The sequence below is a fragment of the Sycon ciliatum genome, chromosome 3 (assembly GCF_964019385.1).
Source record: "Sycon ciliatum chromosome 3, ocSycCili1.1, whole genome shotgun sequence".
Lineage (NCBI taxonomy): Eukaryota > Metazoa > Porifera > Calcarea > Leucosolenida > Sycettidae > Sycon > Sycon ciliatum.
Genome location: NC_088645.1, coordinates 14,091,661 through 14,114,790, shown reverse-complemented (window position 1 = coordinate 14,114,790; position 23,130 = coordinate 14,091,661). Strand labels below are relative to the sequence as shown.

The 23,130-nt window shown below is 46.6% G+C and overlaps 2 protein-coding genes and 1 pseudogene across 2 annotated transcripts; all 3 read right to left on the bottom strand.

The window, feature by feature from the left end:
• Positions 1 to 698: 698 nt before the first annotated feature.
• Positions 699 to 5,796, bottom strand: LOC135811500 (actin, clone 302-like). Its single transcript, XM_065324736.1, has 3 exons — positions 5,344 to 5,796; positions 2,327 to 2,437; positions 699 to 2,039 (listed from the first exon to the last, which is right to left on the bottom strand). Exons 1-3 carry the CDS (start codon positions 5,647 to 5,649, stop codon positions 1,272 to 1,274), a joined length of 1,185 nt encoding a protein of 394 aa, XP_065180808.1. The 5' UTR covers positions 5,650 to 5,796; the 3' UTR covers positions 699 to 1,271.
• Positions 5,797 to 8,217: 2,421 nt separating this feature from the next.
• Positions 8,218 to 13,318, bottom strand: LOC135811499 (actin-like; annotated as a pseudogene).
• A 4,252-nt stretch (positions 13,319 to 17,570) lies between these two features.
• On the bottom strand, positions 17,571 to 18,517 carry LOC135811497 (actin, plasmodial isoform-like). The gene has a single exon (XM_065324735.1). The coding sequence runs from the start codon at positions 18,485 to 18,487 to the stop codon at positions 17,720 to 17,722; it is 768 nt and encodes a 255-aa protein (XP_065180807.1). The 5' UTR covers positions 18,488 to 18,517; the 3' UTR covers positions 17,571 to 17,719.
• Between the last annotated feature and the right edge of the window lie 4,613 nt (positions 18,518 to 23,130).

Below are 23,130 nucleotides of genomic sequence, written 5' to 3'. Positions count from 1 at the left end.
TAGAAAGTGGGAGGGACTGGACTCTTTCCATCAGCGTCAACTGAGGTCGCTTTTTAAATACAGACATCAGGTGGCCTCAGACAATATCGAAAAATGCACTATACGCTCGATGTGAAAGGCAGCCGATTAGTCACACCATCAAGATGTTGCGATGGAAGCTATTCGGACATGTCCTCCGACTGTCCGATAGCACACCAGCCATCCAGGTATCGGGGGTCAACCATTACACCAGCAATGACCTCAAGGGCTGGAGAGGACGGCCGAGGATCTGCGGCCATTTTGCCCCTCTTCTTCTGATTTGTCCTGGTTTGGGTTATGATACAGTGATCATCTGACCTTTTTTTAAATCTTTCATTTCCACAGCATATTATTAATTTTTGTTATCCTACTGCCTTCATTGTCCAGCACAAGCGAAGAAGTGGACCTATCAGTCGACTTCAACGCGAAAATGCACGAAATAATAATACCCAATGCTGTAGACAGGAAGCTGTTTCGGCCATAAAGGCCTCATCAGTACAGCTACGAGCAAAATAGGCCGAGCTACCAGCCATGGTGCAAAGGAGGTACCACAGATATTAAGCTAGCTCGTCGCTCTAGCGCCAGAGTGCTCAAACTACAAAAGTAACGTTAGGTGGCATTGCGTGATGCAGCAGCCCTAGAGCAGCCTATTGAGAGTGCTCAACAAGACGAAAGCCGAGGAGCGTAATACCCAATGCTGTTATGCAATAATAATAATACTGCTGAATGTCTCTGTAAGAGGATTTCATGATCGCACAGGACATCCAAGTAAGTTCTTGCTGGACTAACCAACTTCCTGCGAAATCTCGCTGTTGGCCAGCGTGTAGTATTCCCCAAAATAATGCGCACAAAGCACGATGCCAAAAAGTGCTTACTAGTGGCAGCCGGACTATGCTGAATGGTACAGTAATGCACTTTTAAGCAGGCGCGTGCCCCGCATGGGTTCCTGGGTGCCCGGAACCCCCCTTTTTTCGCTCAGAATGCAGGATTTTGCTTCATTTTTTTGAAAATTTTCCCGAGGGAGGCCCCCTGGAACCCCCTGCTTGAAGGGCACCGGCGCACGTGCCTGATTTAAGTGTATTACTGTACCAAAGCAAAGACAATGACAGATACAGTAACCTGCAGACACTGAATACGTGGTCACGTGACAGTTAGACGAAAATGGTGGAATGTGTGAAAAGTTCTCTAGACCAATTACCGGGAAGTCCATTCCGTCACAGTCTCTTCCATCATGCCTACATGTACAACTGAACTTAAAAGCACTTTCGGTGGACAATACTCGGACCAGATTCATCGTATTCTTTCTTGGAAATCCACATCTGCTGGAAGGTGGACAGCGAAGCCATAATAGAGCCACCGATCCAGACAGCGTACTTCCTTTCAGGTGGAGCGATGATCTTTACCTTCGTAGAGCTGGGTGCGAGGGCAGATATCTCTTTGTGCATTCGGTCAGCGATACCTGGGTACATGGTGGTTCCACCAGACAGAACGATACTGGAGTAGAGGTTCTTGAGCTGGATGTCCACGTCACACTTCATGATACTATTGTGTATCATTTCGTGTATGCCAGCCTGCTCCATGCCCAGGAGAGATGGTTGGAAAAGAGCCTCGGGACAGCGGAAACGTTCGTTACCAATACTAATAACTAGTCCATCTGGTAGCTCGTAGCTCTTCTCCGCTGTAGAGCTGCGTGATGCTGTGGTCATCTCCTGTTCGAAGTCGAGAGCTACGTATGCTAGCTTCTCCTTGATATCACGGACGATTTCGCGTTCATCAGTTGTCCTGAATGCGTAGCCACGCTCGTTCAGGATTTGCATAAGGTGATCGGTCAGATCTCGCCCAGCTAAGTCGATCCTCGAGATCGCATGGGGTAGCGCGTAGCCTTCATAAATAGGTACAGTATGGGAGACTCCGTCACCAGAGTCCAGGACTATCCCCGTTGTACGACCAGTTGAATACAGAGAAAGTACGGCTTGGATGGATACGTACATAGCGGGCACGTTGAATGTCTCGAACATGATCTAAAAAGATTTCAACAAGGAGAGAGAGAGAGAGCGAGAGAACAGAAAGCAAAATGAGCATAACATTCATTATTAAAGCTTTCGTAAAAAAATATAAAAAAAGAAAAATGCTAATGTTACCGCTATATCCTCCGTACATGAGAGTCACTGTGGTCTGCCTACATGTACTTAACTAGTGATGCAGTGAGCAACATGCTTGTTTTGGAAACAGAGCAATAGTGGACAACTGCTAGGAGTTGATAGGTAGAACCATGGCAATTTATCGACAAACGCAGCGTGTTATTTACCTGTGTCATCTTCTCCCTGTTGGCCTTGGGGTTCAGAGGAGCCTCGGTGAGCAATACTGGGCGCTCTTCGGGCGCAACATCCAACTCATTGTAGAACGTATGGTGCCAGATCTACGGACAAGACCAAAACATACACGGGTGTTACATCTCATTTTCATACATTGGTATTCCACTGTCTCCGTCTCAGATTTGCAGAGGTTGGCAGGTACATGCTCATAACGTGAATATGCAATTCTCATTGTAGGCTATAATATTTCAAGTTGAATTGCGAACACGAAGACGAATTGCAAAGTTCTTGTTTCGTAGATCCTTATGTAAGGCTGCAACCACACTAGGTACAAAATCACGTACAAACGGCATTACAGTAGAAGTCGTCATGCCGACGCGTACGAAATGCAAAAAGCGCTTTGTAGGTTTTCAGCAACTGGCGCACCCCTGTAGAAAGCCACGTTTGTCGTTTTCGTCGTTTTCGCGCTCCTTCTCCTGTGTACAACTTTGTTTTTGTACCTGGTCGTCGTACATAACATCAGCATCAGCATTGTTTTTGAATTTCCCGGTCTTTTTCAGCGCATGGTACACACGCTTTGGTACGACAACGTCACGTGCTGGTCGCGTGAAAACGTCATCTCTGCAGACCGAAAAGTGTAGTGTGGTTGCGTACCGACTTGTACTGAGATATGCATGAAAATTTGTACTGTGATTTTTACGTAGTGTGGTTGCGGCCTAAAGCGCACATACATGTACACGTAGATATGCAACATGTTCGCAGTCAAGTGGTGAAGGTAATTAACCGAAACAGGCTAAAGTTCAGTTACAGTTGCATGCCAAATGTCGCCACCATCGTAAAGCAACACAACAATAGTATCCTGCGCAGCGACCACCAGAAAAAGACCAAGGATGTGAGAACCTGTAACTGCCGTGTCAAAAACGATTGCCCCTTGGAAGGAAACTGTCTAACATCGAGCATTGTGTACAGGGCACATATAACCGGCAGCAACATGAAGGAGTACACTGGATTAACGGAAGGGACATTCAAGACACGATTCAATGGTCATGATCCGACTCATCAACATACCATTCGCCACCAGAAGCATGAGACCGCAACCAGACGTCTAGACACATCTGGAGACTGAAGGATGAAAACAAACCTTACAGTATCAGGTGGTCCGTTGTGGGGAGAGCTGAACCATACTCTAACATCTCGAAGCGCTGCAACCTGTGTCTGACCGAGAAGCTATTGACTTCCTGGGCCGACAAGACCCGCTCCCTCAACAAGAGGTCAGAGCTTGTGTCCAAGTGCCGTCATGAAAACAAGTTCTACCTCCGTAACTTTGTCCGCAAGGTCACGTGAATCTAGCTGGTAGTCCCGCCTATTTGTGTGTGTGTGTGTGTGCACGCGCGCGTATGTGTGTGTGTGTGTGTGTGTGTGTGCGCGTATGTGTGGGTGTGTGTGTGTGAGTGTGTGCGCATGTGTGAGTGTGTGTGTGTGCATGCGTGACAAAGAGAGTGCGTGTGGGTGATTGGATAAGTGAAGGTGCAAGTATGTGTGCGGTAGGTGTGAGAATGAACGGACGAGTATTGTGGGCGTACGCGCGTGTGTGTGTGTGTGTGTTTGTGTGTGTGAGAGAGAGAGAGAATGTGTGTGTGTGTGTGTTTGTGTGTGTATGTGATTTCGAGAATGTGTGTGTGTGTGTGATGCAGAGAATGAATGTGTGTGTGTGTGTGAGAGATTTCGAGAATGAATGTGCGTGTGTATGTGTGAGAGAGAGATTTCGAGAATGAATGTGTGTGTGTGTGTGTGAGAGAGAGAGATTTAGAGAATGTGTGTGTGTGTGTGTGTGTGTGTGTGTGTGTGTGTGCTCTCTTACCCTGACTCTGGCTCTTCGTCACAAGGGAGTGACGTGGCTCTATGGGGCAGTCATGCTATAGCACAGTGCTGGAAACTGAAATCCGACCGCCTTGGCGACGCGCCGCGCCGGCAAGGCGGTCGGATTTAAGTTGCCAGGACTGTAGTAGTAGAAGTAGTGCGTGTGTGTGTGTGTACGTGTACGCGTGTGCGAGTGTTTGTGTATGTGAGAAAAGGGAGAGAGTGTGGGTGTATGTGTGTGTAATGGTGTATGCATTTGGCATTTACATGCAAGTTCCCAGCTCTATTCCAGGCGCGTCGGAACGACTTTGGAGGTGGGGTGGCCATGGAAGGGGGGGTCGGGGGCTCCTCCCCCGGGAAAAAATTTCAAAAATTAAAGCCAATTGCAAGCATTTCCGGGCATTTGGTGCCATTTCAGTGTAAGGTAACTACAATGAAAGACTTTTTGATTCTGCAAAAAACCAAGAAGATGCTACGATCGGGGACAAACATTACCCTCCCCCGGGAAAAAATTCAAAAATTGAAGCCAATTGCAAGCATTCCCAGGCATTTGGTGCCATTTCAGTGTACATGGACTTTTGATTCTGCAACAAACCACGATCGGGGACAAGGATTTGCCACGTTTGCGCTGAGATCATCGCGCTTTGTTGCAGTGTGCTAAAAAAAAAAAAAAAAAAAAAACGGCCGAAAAAGTGGGGCGGCCATGGCCGCCCCGGCCAGTGCGGTTCCGACGCCCTTGTATTCTCATTCACGCTGGAACTGCTGCTGCTGCATAGCCCCAAGTCTGAAGACTTGGCAACTTCATGCCTGAACCTGACTCTTGCGCTATGATGCCCTCAGAATTTCCCACCTTGCCCCCCCCCCCATAATGTTCTGGCTGCCCGTTTTGGATCCATCAGCTGCCTGATGATCGTAGTAATACGTGAAACTCAGAGTTGTAACACAGCTTCCAATCTCTCTCTTGTATGCAACATGTTCGCAAGGTTGAGGGTGCTGAAACGGCAAGAGGCTGGAGAAATAATTAAACGATGCTCACATGTCCAACATTCTCCTCACAAATTCACAACATTCACAGTTCTACCATTGAGATAGTTTAGTCAAAACTGCATTTGCTGATTACATGTGTTTGATAATCATGAAAAGGGCATACCTTTTCCATGTCATCCCAGTTAGTGATGATACCTTGTTCGATTGGATACGTGAGAGTCAGTGCTCCCCGTCTCGACAGCGCCCCATCTCCGATGTAATTATCTCTCTTTCTCGCCATAACGCCGCCTTGCTCTCTAAAACGGCCGACAACCGACGGAAACACGGCTCGCGGTGCGTCACCATCGGCGAAACCGGCCTTGCACATTCCGGAGCCATTGTCAACGACAAGAGCTGCAACAGCGTCGTCACACATTCTGCTGAAAGGAGAGGTGAATCTAATAATATTATTGTGTTGTTGCACAATCATGTAGAACTTAGTGAGGCTGCATTTCGCTCTAGCACAATGTCTTTGATAGATCGCAAATCCTTCGGTACACGCTTGGATCTGCACTACTGGAGCTAGTTTAGCGCCGACCAATACCGCAGCATGACTCGATCAACATGAATACTAGACATGGACCCCATACACACGGAAAGTGCGGGATAAATTATAATGAGCGCTGGAAATACTGATGATAGCCGTGTACCATGCATGGTGTACGTGTGGCAGGGAGAGAGTAAAAAGAAAATCATTATAATAATTATTTGATGAGAGCACAATCATTGTGACATTGAATGTGGCCGTGGTTCATTTCAATGGTTTTTTTCGCTTCTTTGTTTCGCCTCTAAGCCAGTGCGACATGAACAATACTAATTATGGTGAAGTAACACTAGTACTAGCTCTTTCATAGCAACGAAAGACTGCGAAGACTGCGGGCATTGCGTTCCGTTGTGTGCGTCAGCCGCGCGTATCCTCATGCCATCACTCACACGAATCTTCAAATCAGAAAGAAAGGCCCAGCATGCCAGTACAGCAAACATTGTAGCCAGCTCCATAACCAAAGGCATCTCTCCTGTCAGTGTCAAGGCTGTCTTATCTCAAGTGTCGACATGTCATACAATGCCAATGAGTCATTCACTTGTGGTTGAGCTGCTAATGCTAGAGCATCCCAGTCCGACATGACTTTACTCCTCAATAGTCTGTAGTCTGCACCCTTCTCTACTGTCTGTAGCTGTCAAAGAGATGAGGTTTCTTCACATGTTCACTTTGTCTTCATCCTTGTCTACAGACTACATGTACATGTATGCCTACATGACGTCACGTGTAACTCATTTTCTCATTGTTGTATTTTAGCTATTATTCTTTGCCCTGATACATCATGTACAGTGCATGTCACGTCTTTCTTGTACAATAGAGAGGTTTCGCTTCACGTTGTTCTGCACTACACCGTGAAATTTCACGTCGGTGTGGCAAATTTTGGCGTCGAAACTCCCGTTCATGACGTGAGTTGAGGTCAACTCACGCTCGACGTGAACGCGAGTTTTTGCAAATTTAGCCTTGCGATCAGGTTGGGATTATTGACTCGATTTGTCGATTTAGCCTAAACTAGCTATAAATTACTACTTGACTCTGTCCCCCTGTTCCTCTGTTCTTGCCTGTATATCACCTAAGGAGAAGGCACGAAAGTGTAATAATTATTGTGAAACACATTTCAAAGCGAAGAAAAATTAATATTGATTTCGAATCTGACACAATTACAATAATTCAAAATCTGCAATTTTGAACCTGAAATATGTGACAATGTGACCATATCCCTGGCATATTGTTGCTCTTCATGCACTGAGACAACGCTTGTTAGGTTGTTCTGTCCCTATCTTCCCAGTACATGAGCACAAACTAATTTTCATCCTTCATGTTTTGTGACACCCTGATTGGTCAGAATTCTGCACAATTGGCGCGTATCTTTGGTAATCGACCTGTGACCTACTGCATGCTGTGCCAATATCCGTGCTTACCGGGGTGCAGTGATACATGTACATATGGAGTCAGGAAAACACAACTTGTATACAAAAGTGTGTTAGTTATCTAGAATTCTAGATTTCATGCCATGGTTGCTTCTTTGGCTACGATAGCCCCTTACATGTACATGTACATGTACATGTACATTCGATTGCTGGTACATAAAGGGCTAAAGGTTTTCCCCAAAGGCACAGCCTAATAGATCTCCTAACAGTGAAAATGATTCTTGATTTATATACTAATTAGTGAATCGACTTGTGCAGGCAAATATATGCTGTTTTTAATGAGCGCTAAATTGTGTCCGAAATTCTGAAACAGAATCTATAGCGTTAATCTTGGGTGGAAGGCAATTCCAATAATTTGCCGATTTTATAATAAGAAAAGGGAAGATTCAGCATATATTTGCCTGCACAAGTCGATTCTGGGTTTCAATAATATTTTTGTTATAAAATACACAGTCATACATGTCGAACAAGTAACGTAGTTGCGTGATGTCTGCGGCCTTCATCCTATTCATACATGTAGCTATATTAAAAGGGAAGATGAAAATAGTAAGTGCACTGTAGTCATTATATTGCAGTACCAACAAATACACAATCTTACAAGCAGTTTATTACACAAAATTAATTACAAACTACCAGTAACTGTCTTGGCCAACAGCTGACAAAAGTGGAAAGCGGGACCAAAGTGTCCACATTTCATGAAATCTGGACGAAAGGCGTCCGGATGAGGACCTCAGCAGGACGCAGGATTCTCTCAACTCTGGACTGACCAGACGAGGTCGTGACGGTTGGACAGTCTGCCGTTTATTCTTAGAGGGTCTTCCAGGTTCAAGATACACATACATGTACTTGTACATGTATGTGTATCTTGTACTGTGTAATCGAGCGTCTCCATTGGCTGCTCTCCATTCCGTCACAGTCTCTTTCATCGTACGTACACGTACACACCTCGATAGGCGATTTGCCTTTTGGGTCATCCTAATAAAGTTATTATTATTACATGACTGTACTACTGTACTACTGTACTACTGAACTTAGATTTTATATTGTTTTCATAATTATAATATGAAACTCGGATGGTGAGCCATAAATAAATGTAGAAGAACCTTCCAAGTTGGAAGGCTGTCGGTTAGCGCTACGGCGATGTGTTGAAGCTAGGTGTCAGGACGTCGAATGGTTCAGTACTCTGTCAGTTTTGTGCCTAGTTATTGCACTTTATGACTGTATAATAGTATCATGTTACAGTGATGGAGAGTTACTCTTAACTCGTATCCATATGTCCTTTTCTCTTCTACATATACAAGTAATTATAATATTATTTGTTTATTTTGACTAAGTCTCTCGAATGAATGCGGAAAGTGGCGGCGGGCCCTGCTGCTCAGCCGAACTTGGTGGTCTCGGCGTCTGCACAGACAAAGCGCGCCAAGAAAAATAGAGAAGGACCTAAGAGAGAGAAAGAGAAAAACAAGACGAGAGCAAGACATGTGTACGGAAGTGTAGCGCCCACTAATAGCTGATGCACTTTCGGTTTACAATGCTTGGACCAAATTCGTTGTAATCTTCCTTGCAGATCCACATCGGCTGGAAGGTGCGCAGCGAAGCTAGAATAGAGCCACCGATCCACGCAGAGTACTTCCTTTCAGGTGGAGCGATGATCTTTACCTTCATCGAGCTGGGTGCGAGGGCAGAGATCTCTTTTTGCATTCGGTCAGCGATACCCGGGTACATGGTGGTTCCACCAGATAGAACGATACTGGAGTAGAGGTTCTTGGGGATGTCCACGTCACACTTCATAATACTATTGTACGTCGTTTCGTGTATGCCAGCCTGCTCCATGCCCAGGAGAGATGGTTGGAAAAGAGCCTCGGGACAGCGGAAACGTTCGTTACCAATACTAATAACTTCTCCATCTGGTAGCTCGTAGCTCTTCTCCACTGTAGAGCTGCGTGATGCTGTGGTCATCTCCTGTTCGAAGTCGAGAGCTACGTATGTTAGCTTCTACTTGATATCACGGACGATTTCGCGTTCAGCAGTTGTCGTGAATGAGTAGCCACGCTCGGTTAGCATTCGCATCAGGTAATCGTTCAGGTCTCGCCCAGCTAAGTCGATCTTCGAGATCGCATGGGTTAGCGCGTAGCCTTCATAAATAGGTACAGTATGGGAGACTCCGTCACCAGAGTCCAGGACTATCCCCGTTGTACGACCAGTTGAATACAGAGAAAGTACAGCTTGGACGGATACGTACATAGCGGGCACGTTGAATGTCTCGAACATGATCTAAAAAGATTCCAACAAGGAGAGAGAGAGAGAGAGAGAGAGAGAGAGAGAACAGAAAGCAAAATGAGCATAAAATTCATTATTAAAGCTTTCGTAAAAAAATATAAAAAAAGAAAAATGCTAATGTTACCGCTATATCCTCCGTACATGAGAGTCACTGTGGTCTGCCTACATGTACTTAACTAGTGATGCAGTGAGCAACATGTTTGTTTTGGAAACAGAGCAATAGTGGACAACTGCTAGGAGTTGATAGGTAGAACCATGGCAATTTATCGACAAACGCAGCGTGTTATTTACCTGTGTCATCTTCTCCCTGTTGGCCTTGGGGTTCAGAGGAGCCTCGGTGAGCAATACTGGGCGCTCTTCGGGCGCAACATCCAACTCATTGTAGAACGTATGGTGCCAGATCTACGGACAAGACCAAAACATACACGGGTGTTACATCTCATTTTCATACATTGGTATTCCACTGTCTCCGTCTCAGATTTGCAGAGGTTGGCAGGTACATGCTCATAACGTGAATATGCAATTCTCATTGTAGGCTATAATATTTCAAGTTGAATTGCGAACACGAACACGAATTGCAAAGTTCTTGTTTCGTAGATCCTTATGTAAGGCTGCAACCACACTAGGTACAAAATCACGTACAAACGGCATTACAGTAGAAATCGTCATGCCGACGCGTACGAAATGCAAAAAGCGCTTTGTAGGTTTTCAGCAACTGGCGCACCCCTGTAGAAAGCCACGTTTGTCGTTTTCGTCGTTTTCGCGCTCCTTCTCCTGTGTACAACTTTGTTTTTGTACCTGGTCGTCGTACATAACATCAGCATCAGCATTGTTTTTGAATTTCCCGGTCTTTTTCAGCGCATGGTACACACGCTTTGGTACGACAACGTCACGTGCTGGTCGCGTGAAAACGTCATCTCTGCAGACCGAAAAGTGTGGTGTGGTTGCGTACCGACTTGTACTGAGATATGCATGAAAATTTGTACTGTGATTTTTACGTAGTGTGGTTGCGGCCTAAAGTGCACATACATGTACACGTAGATATGCAACATGTTCGCAGTCAAGTGGTGAAGGTAATTAACCGAAACAGGCTAAAGTTCAGTTACAGTTGCATGCCAAATGTCGCCACCATCGTAAAGCAACACAACAATAGTATCCTCCGCAGCGACCACCAGAAAAAGACCAAGGATGTGAGAACCTGTAACTGCCGTGTCAAAAACGATTGCCCCTTGGAAGGAAACTGTCTAACATCGAGCATTGTGTACAGGGCACATATAACCGGCAGCAACATGAAGGAGTACACTGGATTAACGGAAGGGACATTCAAGACACGATTCAATGGTCATCAACATACCATTCGCCACCAGAAGCATGAGACCGCAACCAGACGTCTAGACACATCTGGAGACTGAAGGATGAAAACAAAACTTACAGTATCAGGTGGTCCGTTGTGGGGAGAGCTGAACCATACTCTAACATCTCGAAGCGCTGCAACCTGTGTCTGACCGAGAAGCTATTGACTTCCTGGGCCGACAAGACCCGCTCCCTCAACAAGAGGTCAGAGCTTGTGTCCAAGTGCCGTCATGAAAACAAGTTCTACCTCCGTAACTTTGTCCGCAAGGTCACGTGAATCTAGCTGGTAGTCCCGCCTATTTGTGTGTGTGTGTGTGTGCACGCGCGCGTATGTGTGTGTGTGTGTGTGTGTGCGCGTATGTGTGCGTGTGTGTGTGTGTGTGAGTGTGCGCGCATGTGTGAGTGTGTGTGTGTGCATGCGTGACAAAGAGAGTGCGTGTGGGTGATTGGATAAGTGAAGGTGCAAGTATGTGTGCGGTAGGTGTGAGAATGAACGGACGAGTATTGTGGGCGTACGCGCGCGCGCGTGTGTGTGTGTGTTTGTGTGTGTGTGAGAGAGAGAGAGAGAATGTGTGTGTGTGTGTTTGTGTGTGTATGTGATTTCGAGAATGTGTGTGTGTGTGTGATGCAGAGAATGAATGTGTGTGTGTGTGTGAGAGATTTCGAGAATGAATGTGCGTGTGTATGTGTGAGAGAGAGAGATTTCGAGAATGAATGTGTGTGTGTGTGTGTGTGAGAGAGAGAGAGAGAGAGAGATTTAGAGAATGTGTGTGTGTGTGTGTGTGTGTGCTCTCTTACCCTGACTCTGGCTCTTTGTCACAAGGGAGTGACGTGGCTCTATGGGGCAGTCATGCTATAGCACAGTGCTGGAAACTGAAATCCGACCGCCTTGGCGACGCGCCGCGCCGGCAAGGCGGTCGGATTTCAGTTGCCAGGACTGTAGTAGTAGAAGTAGTGCGTGTGTGTGTGTGTACGTGTACGCGTGTGCGAGTGTATGTGTATGTGAGAAAAGGGAGAGAGTGTGGGTGTATGTGTGTGTAATGGTGTATGCATTTGGCATTTACATACAAGTTCCCAGCTCTATTCCAGGCGCGTCGGAACGACTTTGGAGGTGGGGCGGCCATGGAAGGGGGGGTCGGGGGGTCCTCCCCCGGGAAAAAATTTCAAAAATTAAAGCCAATTGCAAGCATTTCCGGGCATTTGGTGCCATTTCAGTGTACGGTAACTACAATGAAAGACTTTTTGATTCTGCAAAAAACCAAGAAGATGCTACGATCGGGGACAAACATTACCCTCCCCCGGGAAAAAAATTCAAAAATTGAAGCCAATTGCAAGCATTCCCAGGCATTTGGTGCCATTTCAGTGTACATGGACTTTTGATTCTGCAACAAACCACGATCGGGGACAAGGATTTGCCACGTTTGCGCTGAGATCATCGCGCTTTGTTGCAGTGTGCTAAAAAAAAAAAAAAAAAACGGCCGAAAAAGTGGGGCGGCCATGGCCGGTGCGGTTCCGACGCCCTTGTATTCTCATTCACGCTGGAACTGCTGCTGCTACAAGCCCCAAGTCTGAAGACTTGGCAACTTCATGCCTGAACCTGACTCTTGCGCTATGATGCCCCTCAGAATTTCCCACCTTGCCCCCCCCCCCCCATATGTTCTGGCTGCCCGTTTTGGATCCATCAGCTGCCTGATGATCGTAGTAATACGTGAAACTCAGAGTTGTAACACAGCTTCCAATCTCTCTCTTGTATGCAACATGTTCGCAAGTTTGAGGGTGCTGAAACGGCAAGAGGCTGGAGAAATAATTAAACGATGCTCACATGTCCAACATTCTCCTCACAAATTCACAACATTCACAGTTCTACCATTGAGATAGTTTAGTCAAAACTGCATTTGCTGATTACATGTGTTTGATAATCATGAAAAGGGCATACCTTTTCCATGTCATCCCAGTGAGTGATGATACCTTGTTCGATTGGATACGTGAGAGTCAGTGCTCCCCGTCTCGACAGCGCCCCATCTCCGATGTAATTATCTCTCTTTCTCGCCATAACGCCGCCTTGCTCCCTAAAACGGCCGACAACCGACGGAAACACGGCTCGCGGTGCGTCACCATCGGCGAAACCGGCCTTGCACATTCCGGAGCCATTGTCAACGACAAGAGCTGCAACAGCGTCGTCACACATTCTGCTGAAAGGAGAGGTGAATCTAATAATATTATTGTGTTGTTGCACAATCATGTAGAACTTAGTGAGGCTGCATTTCGCTCTAGCACAATGTCTTTGATAGATCGCAAATCCTTCGGTACACGCTTGGATCTGCACTACTGGAGCTAGTTTAGCGCCGACCAATATCGCAGCATGACTCGATCAACATGAATGAATTCTACCAATAGACATTGACCCCTACACACGGAAAGTGCGGGATAAATAATGAGCGCTGGAAATACTGATGATAGCCGTGTACGTGTGGCAGGGAGAGAGTAAAAAGAAAATCATTATAATAATTATTTGATGAGAGCACAATCATTGTGACATTGAATGTGGCCGTGGTTCATTTCAATGGGTTTTTTCGCTTCTTTGTTTCGCCTCTAAGCCAGTGCGACATGAACAATACTAATTATGGTGAAGTAACACTAGTACTAGCTCTTTCATAGCAACGAAAGACTGCGAAGACTGCGGGCATTGCGTTCCGTTGTGTGCGTCAGCCGCGCGTATCCTCATGCCATCACTCACACGAATCTTCAAATCAGAAAGAAAGGCCCAGCATGCCAGTACAGCAAACATTGTAGCCAGCTCCATAACCAAAGGCATCTCTCCTGTCAGTGTCAAGGCTGTCTTATCTCAAGTGTCGACATGTCATACAATGCCAATGAGCCATTCACTTGTGGTTGAGCTGCTAATGCTAGCCTAGAGTAGGGATTTCAGGCGGTTTTTTGTTGTCAACAGTGCATACTGCAGTTATGGCTCAAATGAAAGATAATATGGATGTGATTATCAACCAGCCAAAAAATCAGAGCAATCGGCCAAGGGAAACCAGAGTTATGATCATTTGAATACGGGTGGGTACCCTTCATCGGCAAGTATACGAGCACGGCACAAAACGGGTTTCAAGAAGGCCATAGCAACACCCTAGCAACAGCCCAAAGTGCTCCAAATCGCACCAAACTTGGACAGCATGATTGGTGGAGCCCACCGGTATAAAATCCCGGAATATTTTTTTGAATTTTTAAAAACTGAACAGAAATAACAACAATGGCGTCCATAGCAACGACCTTAGCAACAGGCTTAGAATCTATGAAACTGCTGCTCATTGTATCAAAATTCACCTGTTGGATAAATGTACATACTGATATGGCATAGCATACATGTACCAATTAATGTTTGAACAAGAAACAGGACAATGAGCTTCCCGGCCGAAGTAAAAATATAGCATACATGTATCTACAAGTGACGCGCTCAGCAAAAGTGGTTGCGACTGGCCTCACAATTAATACGCGACATTGCAATGTTCACATGCCAGAAGGAGAGACAGAGGCTCAGCAGCAGCAACAACAGCAACAGCACTCTCACACACCATTTCAAGCATACATATAGAGCTGTTCATCCATGAACACGCGCACCCACCACCAGTCCGTGCGCCAACACCCACCCACACGCACACACACTCACACACACACATACTACTACTATAGCATGACTGCCCCATAGGGCCACGTCACTCCCTTGTGACAGGGAGCCAGAGTCAGGGTAAGAGAGTCCATGCTGGCGAGCCACATGCCGGTTGACATCTCGTTTTAGCCGAGAACGTTTAAAGCAACTAGAGGAGAGGAGGAGAGTCAATGCTAAAGGCCGATGTGTCAGGTTCGGCGCGTGGAACACACAACAGATTTCTGCAGTTTCCCTTTTTCTTGCTAATTCTTCTTCCAGATCAATGATTTTCTTTGACAGGCTTTCAACAGATTTTTTTTCAAATTTACTGGCATTTTCTTTTTGAATGTCACACGATTCAGTACCGACATTATGTGCTGGGATGACATCCAGTTCAGGCAGAACGAACGGCTGACAAAGCAGTTCGCTGATGGCGTCCTCGGCGTTGTCCTTCAGCAGCTTCTTCCGTCGGTATCTCACCCGCTTGACTTTCGTCCCAACTGCTTTCGCGTTCACTTTGTCTATTTCCTTGCCATCCACTGCTGACAACATGTTAACAGCAAAATCAGCGACTGCATTAAATTTTATTTGCGTGTTCGTAGTCCACGACAGAAGTTCAAGGACGAGGCTGTTCGTCAGCTGGCCAGGACTATCCACTGCTACCCGCCCTGATGGCGAGTCAAGACGGAACGCATTGCAACTGTTTACACGTCAGAGACAGCTTCTTGCACAGAGGGCCAATCCAAGACTCGTCTTTCTCGCACGCCATGGCGTTCTACTAAATTTCGCGAACAACCGCGACTCGTCAGCTAGATACAAGGAACTGATCTAAACTAAATCGAGGGTGCAGAATCCGATTATCGATGTTGCGAGTGTGTGCAATGCTTGCATCAAATCGAAAATCGACTTTGAAATCATTGAAAGACGCACGAATCCAGTCTTTTTTACGCCATTTCACCGAGATTGGTACCAAATGAAAGCTCAAAACCTCTACTCTCATGTAAACCCGTTCGATTTTGTATCCAAGCGTCACTGCACCATCCAGTGACAGTCGAACGCCTCCGCAAAAATTGTGCCATGCGCAGATCCCCAAATCAATGCAGCTGCATGAAGGCTCTTTCGGGCCAAAAAGTCACGTGACTGAAATCCCTACCTAGAGCATCCCAGTCCGACATGACTAACTTTACTTCTTTAGTGAGTCTGTAGTCTGCACCCTTCTGTACTGTCTGTAGCTGTCAAAGAGATGAGGTTTCTTCACATGTTCACTTTGTCTTCATCCTTGTCAACAGACTACATGTATGCCTACATGACGTGTAACTCATTTTCTCATTGTTGTATTTTAAGCTATTATTCTTTGCCCTGATACATCATGTACAGTGCATGTCACGTCTTTCTTGTACAATGTACTTGACTCTGTCCCCCTGTTCTTGCCTGTATATCACCTAAGGAGAAGGCACGAAAGTGTAATAATTATTGTGAAAGACATTTCAAAGCGAAGAAAAAATTATAATAATTATTGATTTCGAATCTGACACAGTAATTCAAAATCTGCAATTTTGAACCAATTGTTTCACCTGAAATATGTGACAATGTGACCATATCCCTGACATATTGTTGCTCTTCATGCACTGAGACAACGCTTGTTAGGTTGTTCTGTCCCTATCTTCCCAGTACATGAGCACAAACTAATTTTCATCCTTCATGTTTTGTGACACCCTGATTGGTCAGAATTCTGCACAATTGGCGCGTATCTTTGGTAATCGACCTGTGACCTACTGCATGCTGTGCCAATATCCGTGCTTACCTGGGTGCAGTGATACATGTACATATGGAGTCAGGAAAACACAACGTGTATACAAAAGTGTGTTAGTTATCTAGAATTCTAGATTTCATGCCATGGTTGCTTCTTTGGCTACGATAGCCCCTTACATGTACATGTACATGTACATGTACATTCGATTGCTGGTACATAAAGGGCTAAAGGTTTTCCCCAAAGGCACAGCCTAATAGATCTCCTAACAGTGAAAATGATTCTTGATTTATATACTAATTAGTGAATCGACTTGTGCAGGCAAATATATGCTGTTTTTAATGAGCGCTAAATTGTGTCCGAAATTCTGAAACAGAATCTATAGCGTTAATCTTGGGTGGAAGGCAATTCCAATAATTTGCCGATTTTATAATAAGAAAAGGGAAGATTCAGCATATATTTGCCTGCACAAGTCGATTCTGGGTTTCAATAATATTTTTGTTATGAAATACACAGTCATACATGTCGAACAAGTAACGTAGTTGCGTGATGTCTGCGGCCTTCATCCTATTCATACATGTAGCTATATTAAAAGGGAAGATGAAAATAGTAAGTGCACTGTAGTCATTATATTGCAGTACCAACAAATACACAATCTTACAAGCAGTTTATTACACAAAATTAATTACAAACTACCAGTAACTGTCTTGGCCAACAGCTGACAAAAGTGGAAAGCGGGACCAAAGTGTCCACATTTCATGAAATCTGGACGAAAGGCGTCCGGATGAGGACCTCAGCAGGACGCAGGATTCTCTCAACTCTGGACTGACCAGACGAGGTCGTGACGGTTGGACAGTCTGCCGTTTATTCTTAGAGGGTCTTCCAGGTTCAAGATACACATACATGTACTTGTACATGTATCTTGTACTGTGTAATCGAGCGTCTCCATTGGCTGCTCTCCATTCCGTCACAGTCTCTTTCATCGTACGTACACGTACACACCTCGTACTACTGAACTTAGATTTTATATTGTTTTCATAATTATAATATGAAACTCGGATGGTGAGCCATAAATAAATGTAGAAGAACCTTCCAAGTTGGAAGGCTGTCGGTTAGCGCTACGGCGATGTGTTGAAGCTAGGTGTCAGGACGTCGAATGGTTCAGTACTCTGTCAGTTTTGTGCCTAGTTATTGCACTTTATGACTGTATAATAGTATCATGTTACAGTGATGGAGAGTTACTCTTAACTCGTATCCATATGTCCTTTTCTCTTCTACATATACAAGTAATTATAATATTATTTGTTTATTTTGACTAAGTCCACTATGCTCTCGAATGAATGCGGAAAGTGGCGGCGGGCCCTGCTGCTCAGCCGAACTTGGTGGTCTCGGCGTCTGCACAGACAAAGCGCGCCAAGAAAAATAGAGAAGGACCTAAGAGAGAGAAAGAGAAAAACAAGACGAGAGCAAGACATGTGTACGGAAGTGTAGCGCCCACTAATAGCTGATGCACTTTCGGTTTACAATGCTTGGACCAAATTCGTTGTAATCTTCCTTGCAGATCCACATCGGCTGGAAGGTGCGCAGCGAAGCTAGAATAGAGCCACCGATCCACGCAGAGTACTTCCTTTCAGGTGGAGCGATGATCTTTACCTTCATCGAGCTGGGTGCGAGGGCAGATATCTCTTTTTGCATTCGGTCAGCGATACCCGGGTACATGGTGGTTCCACCAGATAGAACGATACTGGAGTAGAGGTTCTTGGGGATGTCCACGTCACACTTCATAATACTATTGTACGTCGTTTCGTGTATGCCAGCCTGCTCCATGCCCAGGAGAGATGGTTGGAAAAGAGCCTCAGGACAGCGGAAACGTTCGTTACCAGTACTAATAACTTCTCCATCTGGTAGCTCGTAGCTCTTCTCCACTGTAGAGCTGCGTGATGCTGTGGTCATCTCCTGTTCGAAGTCGAGAGCTACGTATGTTAGCTTCTCCTTGATATCACGGACGATTTCGCGTTCAGCAGTTGTCGTGAATGAGTAGCCACGCTCGGTTAGCATTCGCATCAGGTAATCGTTCAGGTCTCGCCCAGCTAAGTCGATCCTCGAGATCGCATGGGGTAGCGAGTAACCTTCATAAATAGGTACAGTATGGGAGACTCCGTCACCAGAGTCCAGGACTATCCCCGTTGTACGACCAGATGAATACAGAGAAAGTACAGCTTGGATGGATACGTACATAGCGGGCACGTTGAATGTCTCGAACATGATCTAAAAAGATTCCAACAGGGAGAGAGAGAGAGAGAGAACAGAAAGCAAAATGAACATAACATTCATTATTAAAGCTTCCGTAAAAAAAGAAGAGAGAAAAAATGCTAATGTTGAAGCAATATCCTCCGTACATCAGAGTCATTGTGGTCTACCTACAGTACTGACAACTGAAATCCGACCCCCTTGCCGGCGCGCCGCGCCGTCAAGGGGGTCGGATTTCAGTTGCCAGCACTGTAGTTCACTAGTGATGCAGTGAGCAACATGTTTGTTTTAGAAACAGAATAATAGTTAAGAAGAGGTTGGTGCGACTTTGGCGATAGTAGGGGAAGAGTGTGTTGCTCCCTTCATGGGAGCTCGCGGTTTTCCTGCCGACTTGAATTCTCACTTGACTGACTCACGACTGCCATCTCAAGCTCAACTAATGAGGGGTGAATTCCCCGAAACACTGTATATTGAGCAGGGAGTGGTGCTTTCTTGCAGGTTTGCCGAGTGGACGGTTCGATGGACTTCTCGTGTGCTCTGGATGGCAGTCGTGAGTCAGTCAAGTGAGAATTCAATTCGGGAGAATAATAGTTGACAACGGCTGGTAGCGTACACATGAAAAACTCGAAAAAATTGAAAGTTGTTTGATCCGGTCGAGAAATAGCTCAAACGAAAGGTGTTGATCCGTAGATACGCGTGTAAAGTTTTTTTTGATTACGACCAACGAAACAGGAGATATGTGCTCTAGAAGATTGCAATTAAAAATTTGAGTGCGGATGCAGATTTTCTCGTTCTGCGGTTTTCTTAGCTTATGTCCCAAGTATGTCTAGCAGTACCTCCAGGAGTTGCTGCATCAACCTTAGTAAGGATTTTGCGTCAGAGGACCATGCCTTCTTCGTCAAGCTGCTTCTCGGAGCAGGGGTTCGGAGCACGGACATCCGAGTTATTGATATTCAGGGCAGGAGAGGTACGTGCAAAGTAACTCTTGCCTCGACAGCTGCCCGTGACACGTTGCTCTCCCGCGGACTGTCGGCCCAAGGGAAGACCTTGGAATTGTTGCCAGGGGATGGCACTGCTGGAACGGTGCATGTGTTTGGAGTTCCGGAGGACATGGCGCTGTCGGCCATTGCGTCTTCACTGAGTCGTTTTGGGACACTCTTGGGGCCCGCGAAAAGTGTCTGGAGATATGTGGATTTTGTAGAAAAAAAAAAAAAAAACGAGAAAAAGACGGTTGAGGGCTGCACCTTCAGTACAGGTATCGTATACTACACCATGGTACCCACAATCGCTGTCCCCAGCTCCATCACCGTAGGCCGGTACAAACTGCGAGTTTGGCACAAAGGGCAGACCCCCACGTGCTGGAAATGTAGCACCCCCGGCCACGTGACGAGGGATTGCAGGGCGATCTCGCAGCAGGGCACCAAGCCCAGTCCGGGAGCTGCAACGTCAACAAGCGAGCTTGGACCACCCCAAGAACCACTTGGGCAGGGGCAGGAAAACCAAGAAGTGGCAGCGCTACCAACACCAGCAAAACAGCAACAAGAAGGCAGTGTGAAGAAGGAGGCACAGGATCATGTCCCTGATGCACCACAACCTTGGACGTACGCCAATGCGTTGGGAGTTCACACTCCCTGCACGAGTGCTCGAACCGAGGCGACTGCCCCCACATCTTCATCCACACCCGCGTTCCCGATGAGTAGAGGCAAAGCTGGTCACCCATCACCTGATGACCAAGGCTCCAAGCTGGCTCGTGGGAAACACACGTTCCCAGCGCGTGTTATTACTCCGGCTACAAAGCAAGGAGTCCAGGTGCCTGAGAGTGAGGAGAGCAAAGCCATTCGTCAACTCGTCACAAGGCTTCGGATGAGTATGCCACAGCGAAAGCTCGGGAGCAGGCGAAGGGACAGCTTGTAAGTTGTTAGAGGTTGCGCGCCTTGCATTGTTTGTCTCATTGGCTTATTCCGCATTTGTCTGTATCTATCTGCATCAACATTTTAGCCCCTTCTATGACTCTCCCTCTCAATCCTCATGCACCACCTTTTATACCCCATGCATCTACGCCGACTCAGTCTGGCATCAAAATAGCCACGCTCAATGCATGTAGTTTAAGATACAAACTGCCAGAGATTGCCAGCCTCATCCGCACGCGTCAGTACGACATCTTGGGTCTATCAGAGACATGGCTAGATCCCGAGATTACAGACGGAGAGCTCAGTATTGACGGGTACAATCTGATTCGAAAAGACCGCACTCAACGCTTGGGTGGCGGAGTCTGCTTCTACTACCGTCAAGATCTCCCAGTTCGATCCCGCCCAGATCTGCATTCTGAATCTACAGAAACAGTCTGGGTAGAAATAAACGGAAAACCAGGTCGACACCTGGTTGGTTGCGTGTACCGGCCACCGGGGGAGCCAGTGTCTTACTGGGCAGATTTGGAAGCAGATATTGTACGAGCAGCTGTGCAGTCTTCTTCCGTGACCCTAGTTGGAGACTTTAATGTAAATATGGACCCAGCCCATCCGGCACCCCAGCACAAACACCTCACCGACCTCTGTGCTGCGTTTGGCCTCCAGAACATCGTCATGCAGCCGACCCGTGAAACTCCACAGTGCCCTGAAGGCACGATGATCGATCTCATATTGACCAACCCGGCGCTAGTGTCCCTAGCAACGGTTGTGCCCACTGATATTAGTGACCACAGCGCTGTGGAAGCCTTTATTAGATATCCTTAGCTAAAAAAACGCTAACGTAAACGCAAACCTTTCCGTACTTCGGATCGTTCAAGCTGACTTTTCCCTTAGCACAAAGTACGTTATAGTTGAGACGAAGTAGTCGTGACAACCATGGCGATATGAATTTTCGTGGAAACAGGTGCGGGAAATTCAAAATTTTGAACCAGGGATTAGTTTGCTGTCGTTCCGAAAGAATACCTTGGCGAGGTCTTTTACTCTGGAATAGCAAAAGCACGGCGAAAATGAGTTTTCGCTGTTCTCAGGTCCTTGGAAACCCTTTCCTAAACGCAGCACCGAAGACTGTAAGGGTTCTCCAGCTCCAGCACGTCTGGGAGAGGCCGATGAATTTCTTCCTCAGGAGTGCCGTGGAACTGGTCCTTTGTTTCCCAGATGGGATAGAGGGAGAAAGGCACGAAGCAGAGGACGCAGAAATTGTCAACTGAAAGGCAAAAGTCGCCAAAAAAGCTAAATGTCACAAGAGGAAGCAATCTCGACTCTCGATCTCATCTCGATCTGTACGACGTGCTTTTATCTCCCGCCAGTTACAAAACAATGCGAGTTTTTGCATTTGTTGCAGAATTTCTATAACGAACGTCGGCCCGTTATTTTGAGCTCTGTAACGTTTTTCCGTTATCCGATAACGTCTTTTGTCACGGCTGGGAGTGAGTACCGTAAAAGTTAGCGTTATCGTACTTTTGCTAAGGATGTCTATTCAGCTTGCCGTTGACGTTCCACCCGCGTCATCAACGACGTCGCGGCTGACCAGGAATATACGTGGCGTTGACATTAACTCTTTTCGGCAAGATATCCTTGAGGCTTCTCTACATGATTTTTCGGATCACAATGATGTAAATCACATGTGGAAAGAGTGGCACACTAAGTTCCTGTACGTTTTGGACAAGCATGCCCCGCTGCACAACTCTAAGCCTTCCCGGAGGGCGATACCTCCCTGGTCTGACAGAGAGCTGCACCAGCTCGAACAGCGTAAACGGCGGCTGCACAGCCGTTGGCGGAAGGATAGGACAAACGGCACACTGTATGCAGAGTTTAAACAAGCACGTAGCACTGCTCGGAACGCGTATCGGCGTAAGCGAAACGAGTACTTCTCCCGTCAGTGCGAAGAAAATGTGGCCAACCCTAGGAAGTCTTGGGCCATTCTAAATGCAGTCACTGGGCGTTCACGTCGCCGCCAAGATCCTAGTTGTAGCATCAGCGAGGTGGCCGACACGTTCCACTCCATTGTCACCGATCCCAACCGTCCTGAACAACTCTGTACCCCGCACGGTCCCGCTGGACCCGTCTCCTTGACCGAACTTGATCCTGTGACTCCTGCTGACGTCCGACGTCTCCTTGAGAAGTTGGATGCGCGGAAAGCCACAGGTAGTGACGGCATACCGGGCTCTCTGCTACAGCAGTGTGCTGACTTGCTTTCATATTCTCTTGCTGTGCTGTTCTGCACCTCGCTGAGGACTGGAACCATTCCATCCGCATTTAAATTGGCGTCTGTCGTGCCACTGTACAAGGCCGGTGACCCATCAGTCCCCACCAACTATAGACCTGTATCCCTTCTCCCAATAGTGTCCAAGTTGCTGGAGAGGGTAGTGCAACACCAGTTAGTTCGTCATTTGGACTTGACCCAGGCATTACCCGAAACACAATTTGCCTTCCGCAAGAAATGTTCCACGGAAGACGCCCTCTGTGTGCTGACTGATAATCTGCAGAAGGCGAGAGACAATGGCAAGACCACAGGGCTGTGCCTATTAGACATGTCGAAGGCTTTTGATAAAGTGCACCACGACAAGTTAATTCAAGACCTCCTTGCGGTTGGAATTTCTGGAAAAGCCCTTAGTTGGTTCGTCGACTACTTGTCCGGCCGCAAGCAGCAGATCCTCATCTCGCCTTCAACCAGCCCTGCTCTGGCTTGCA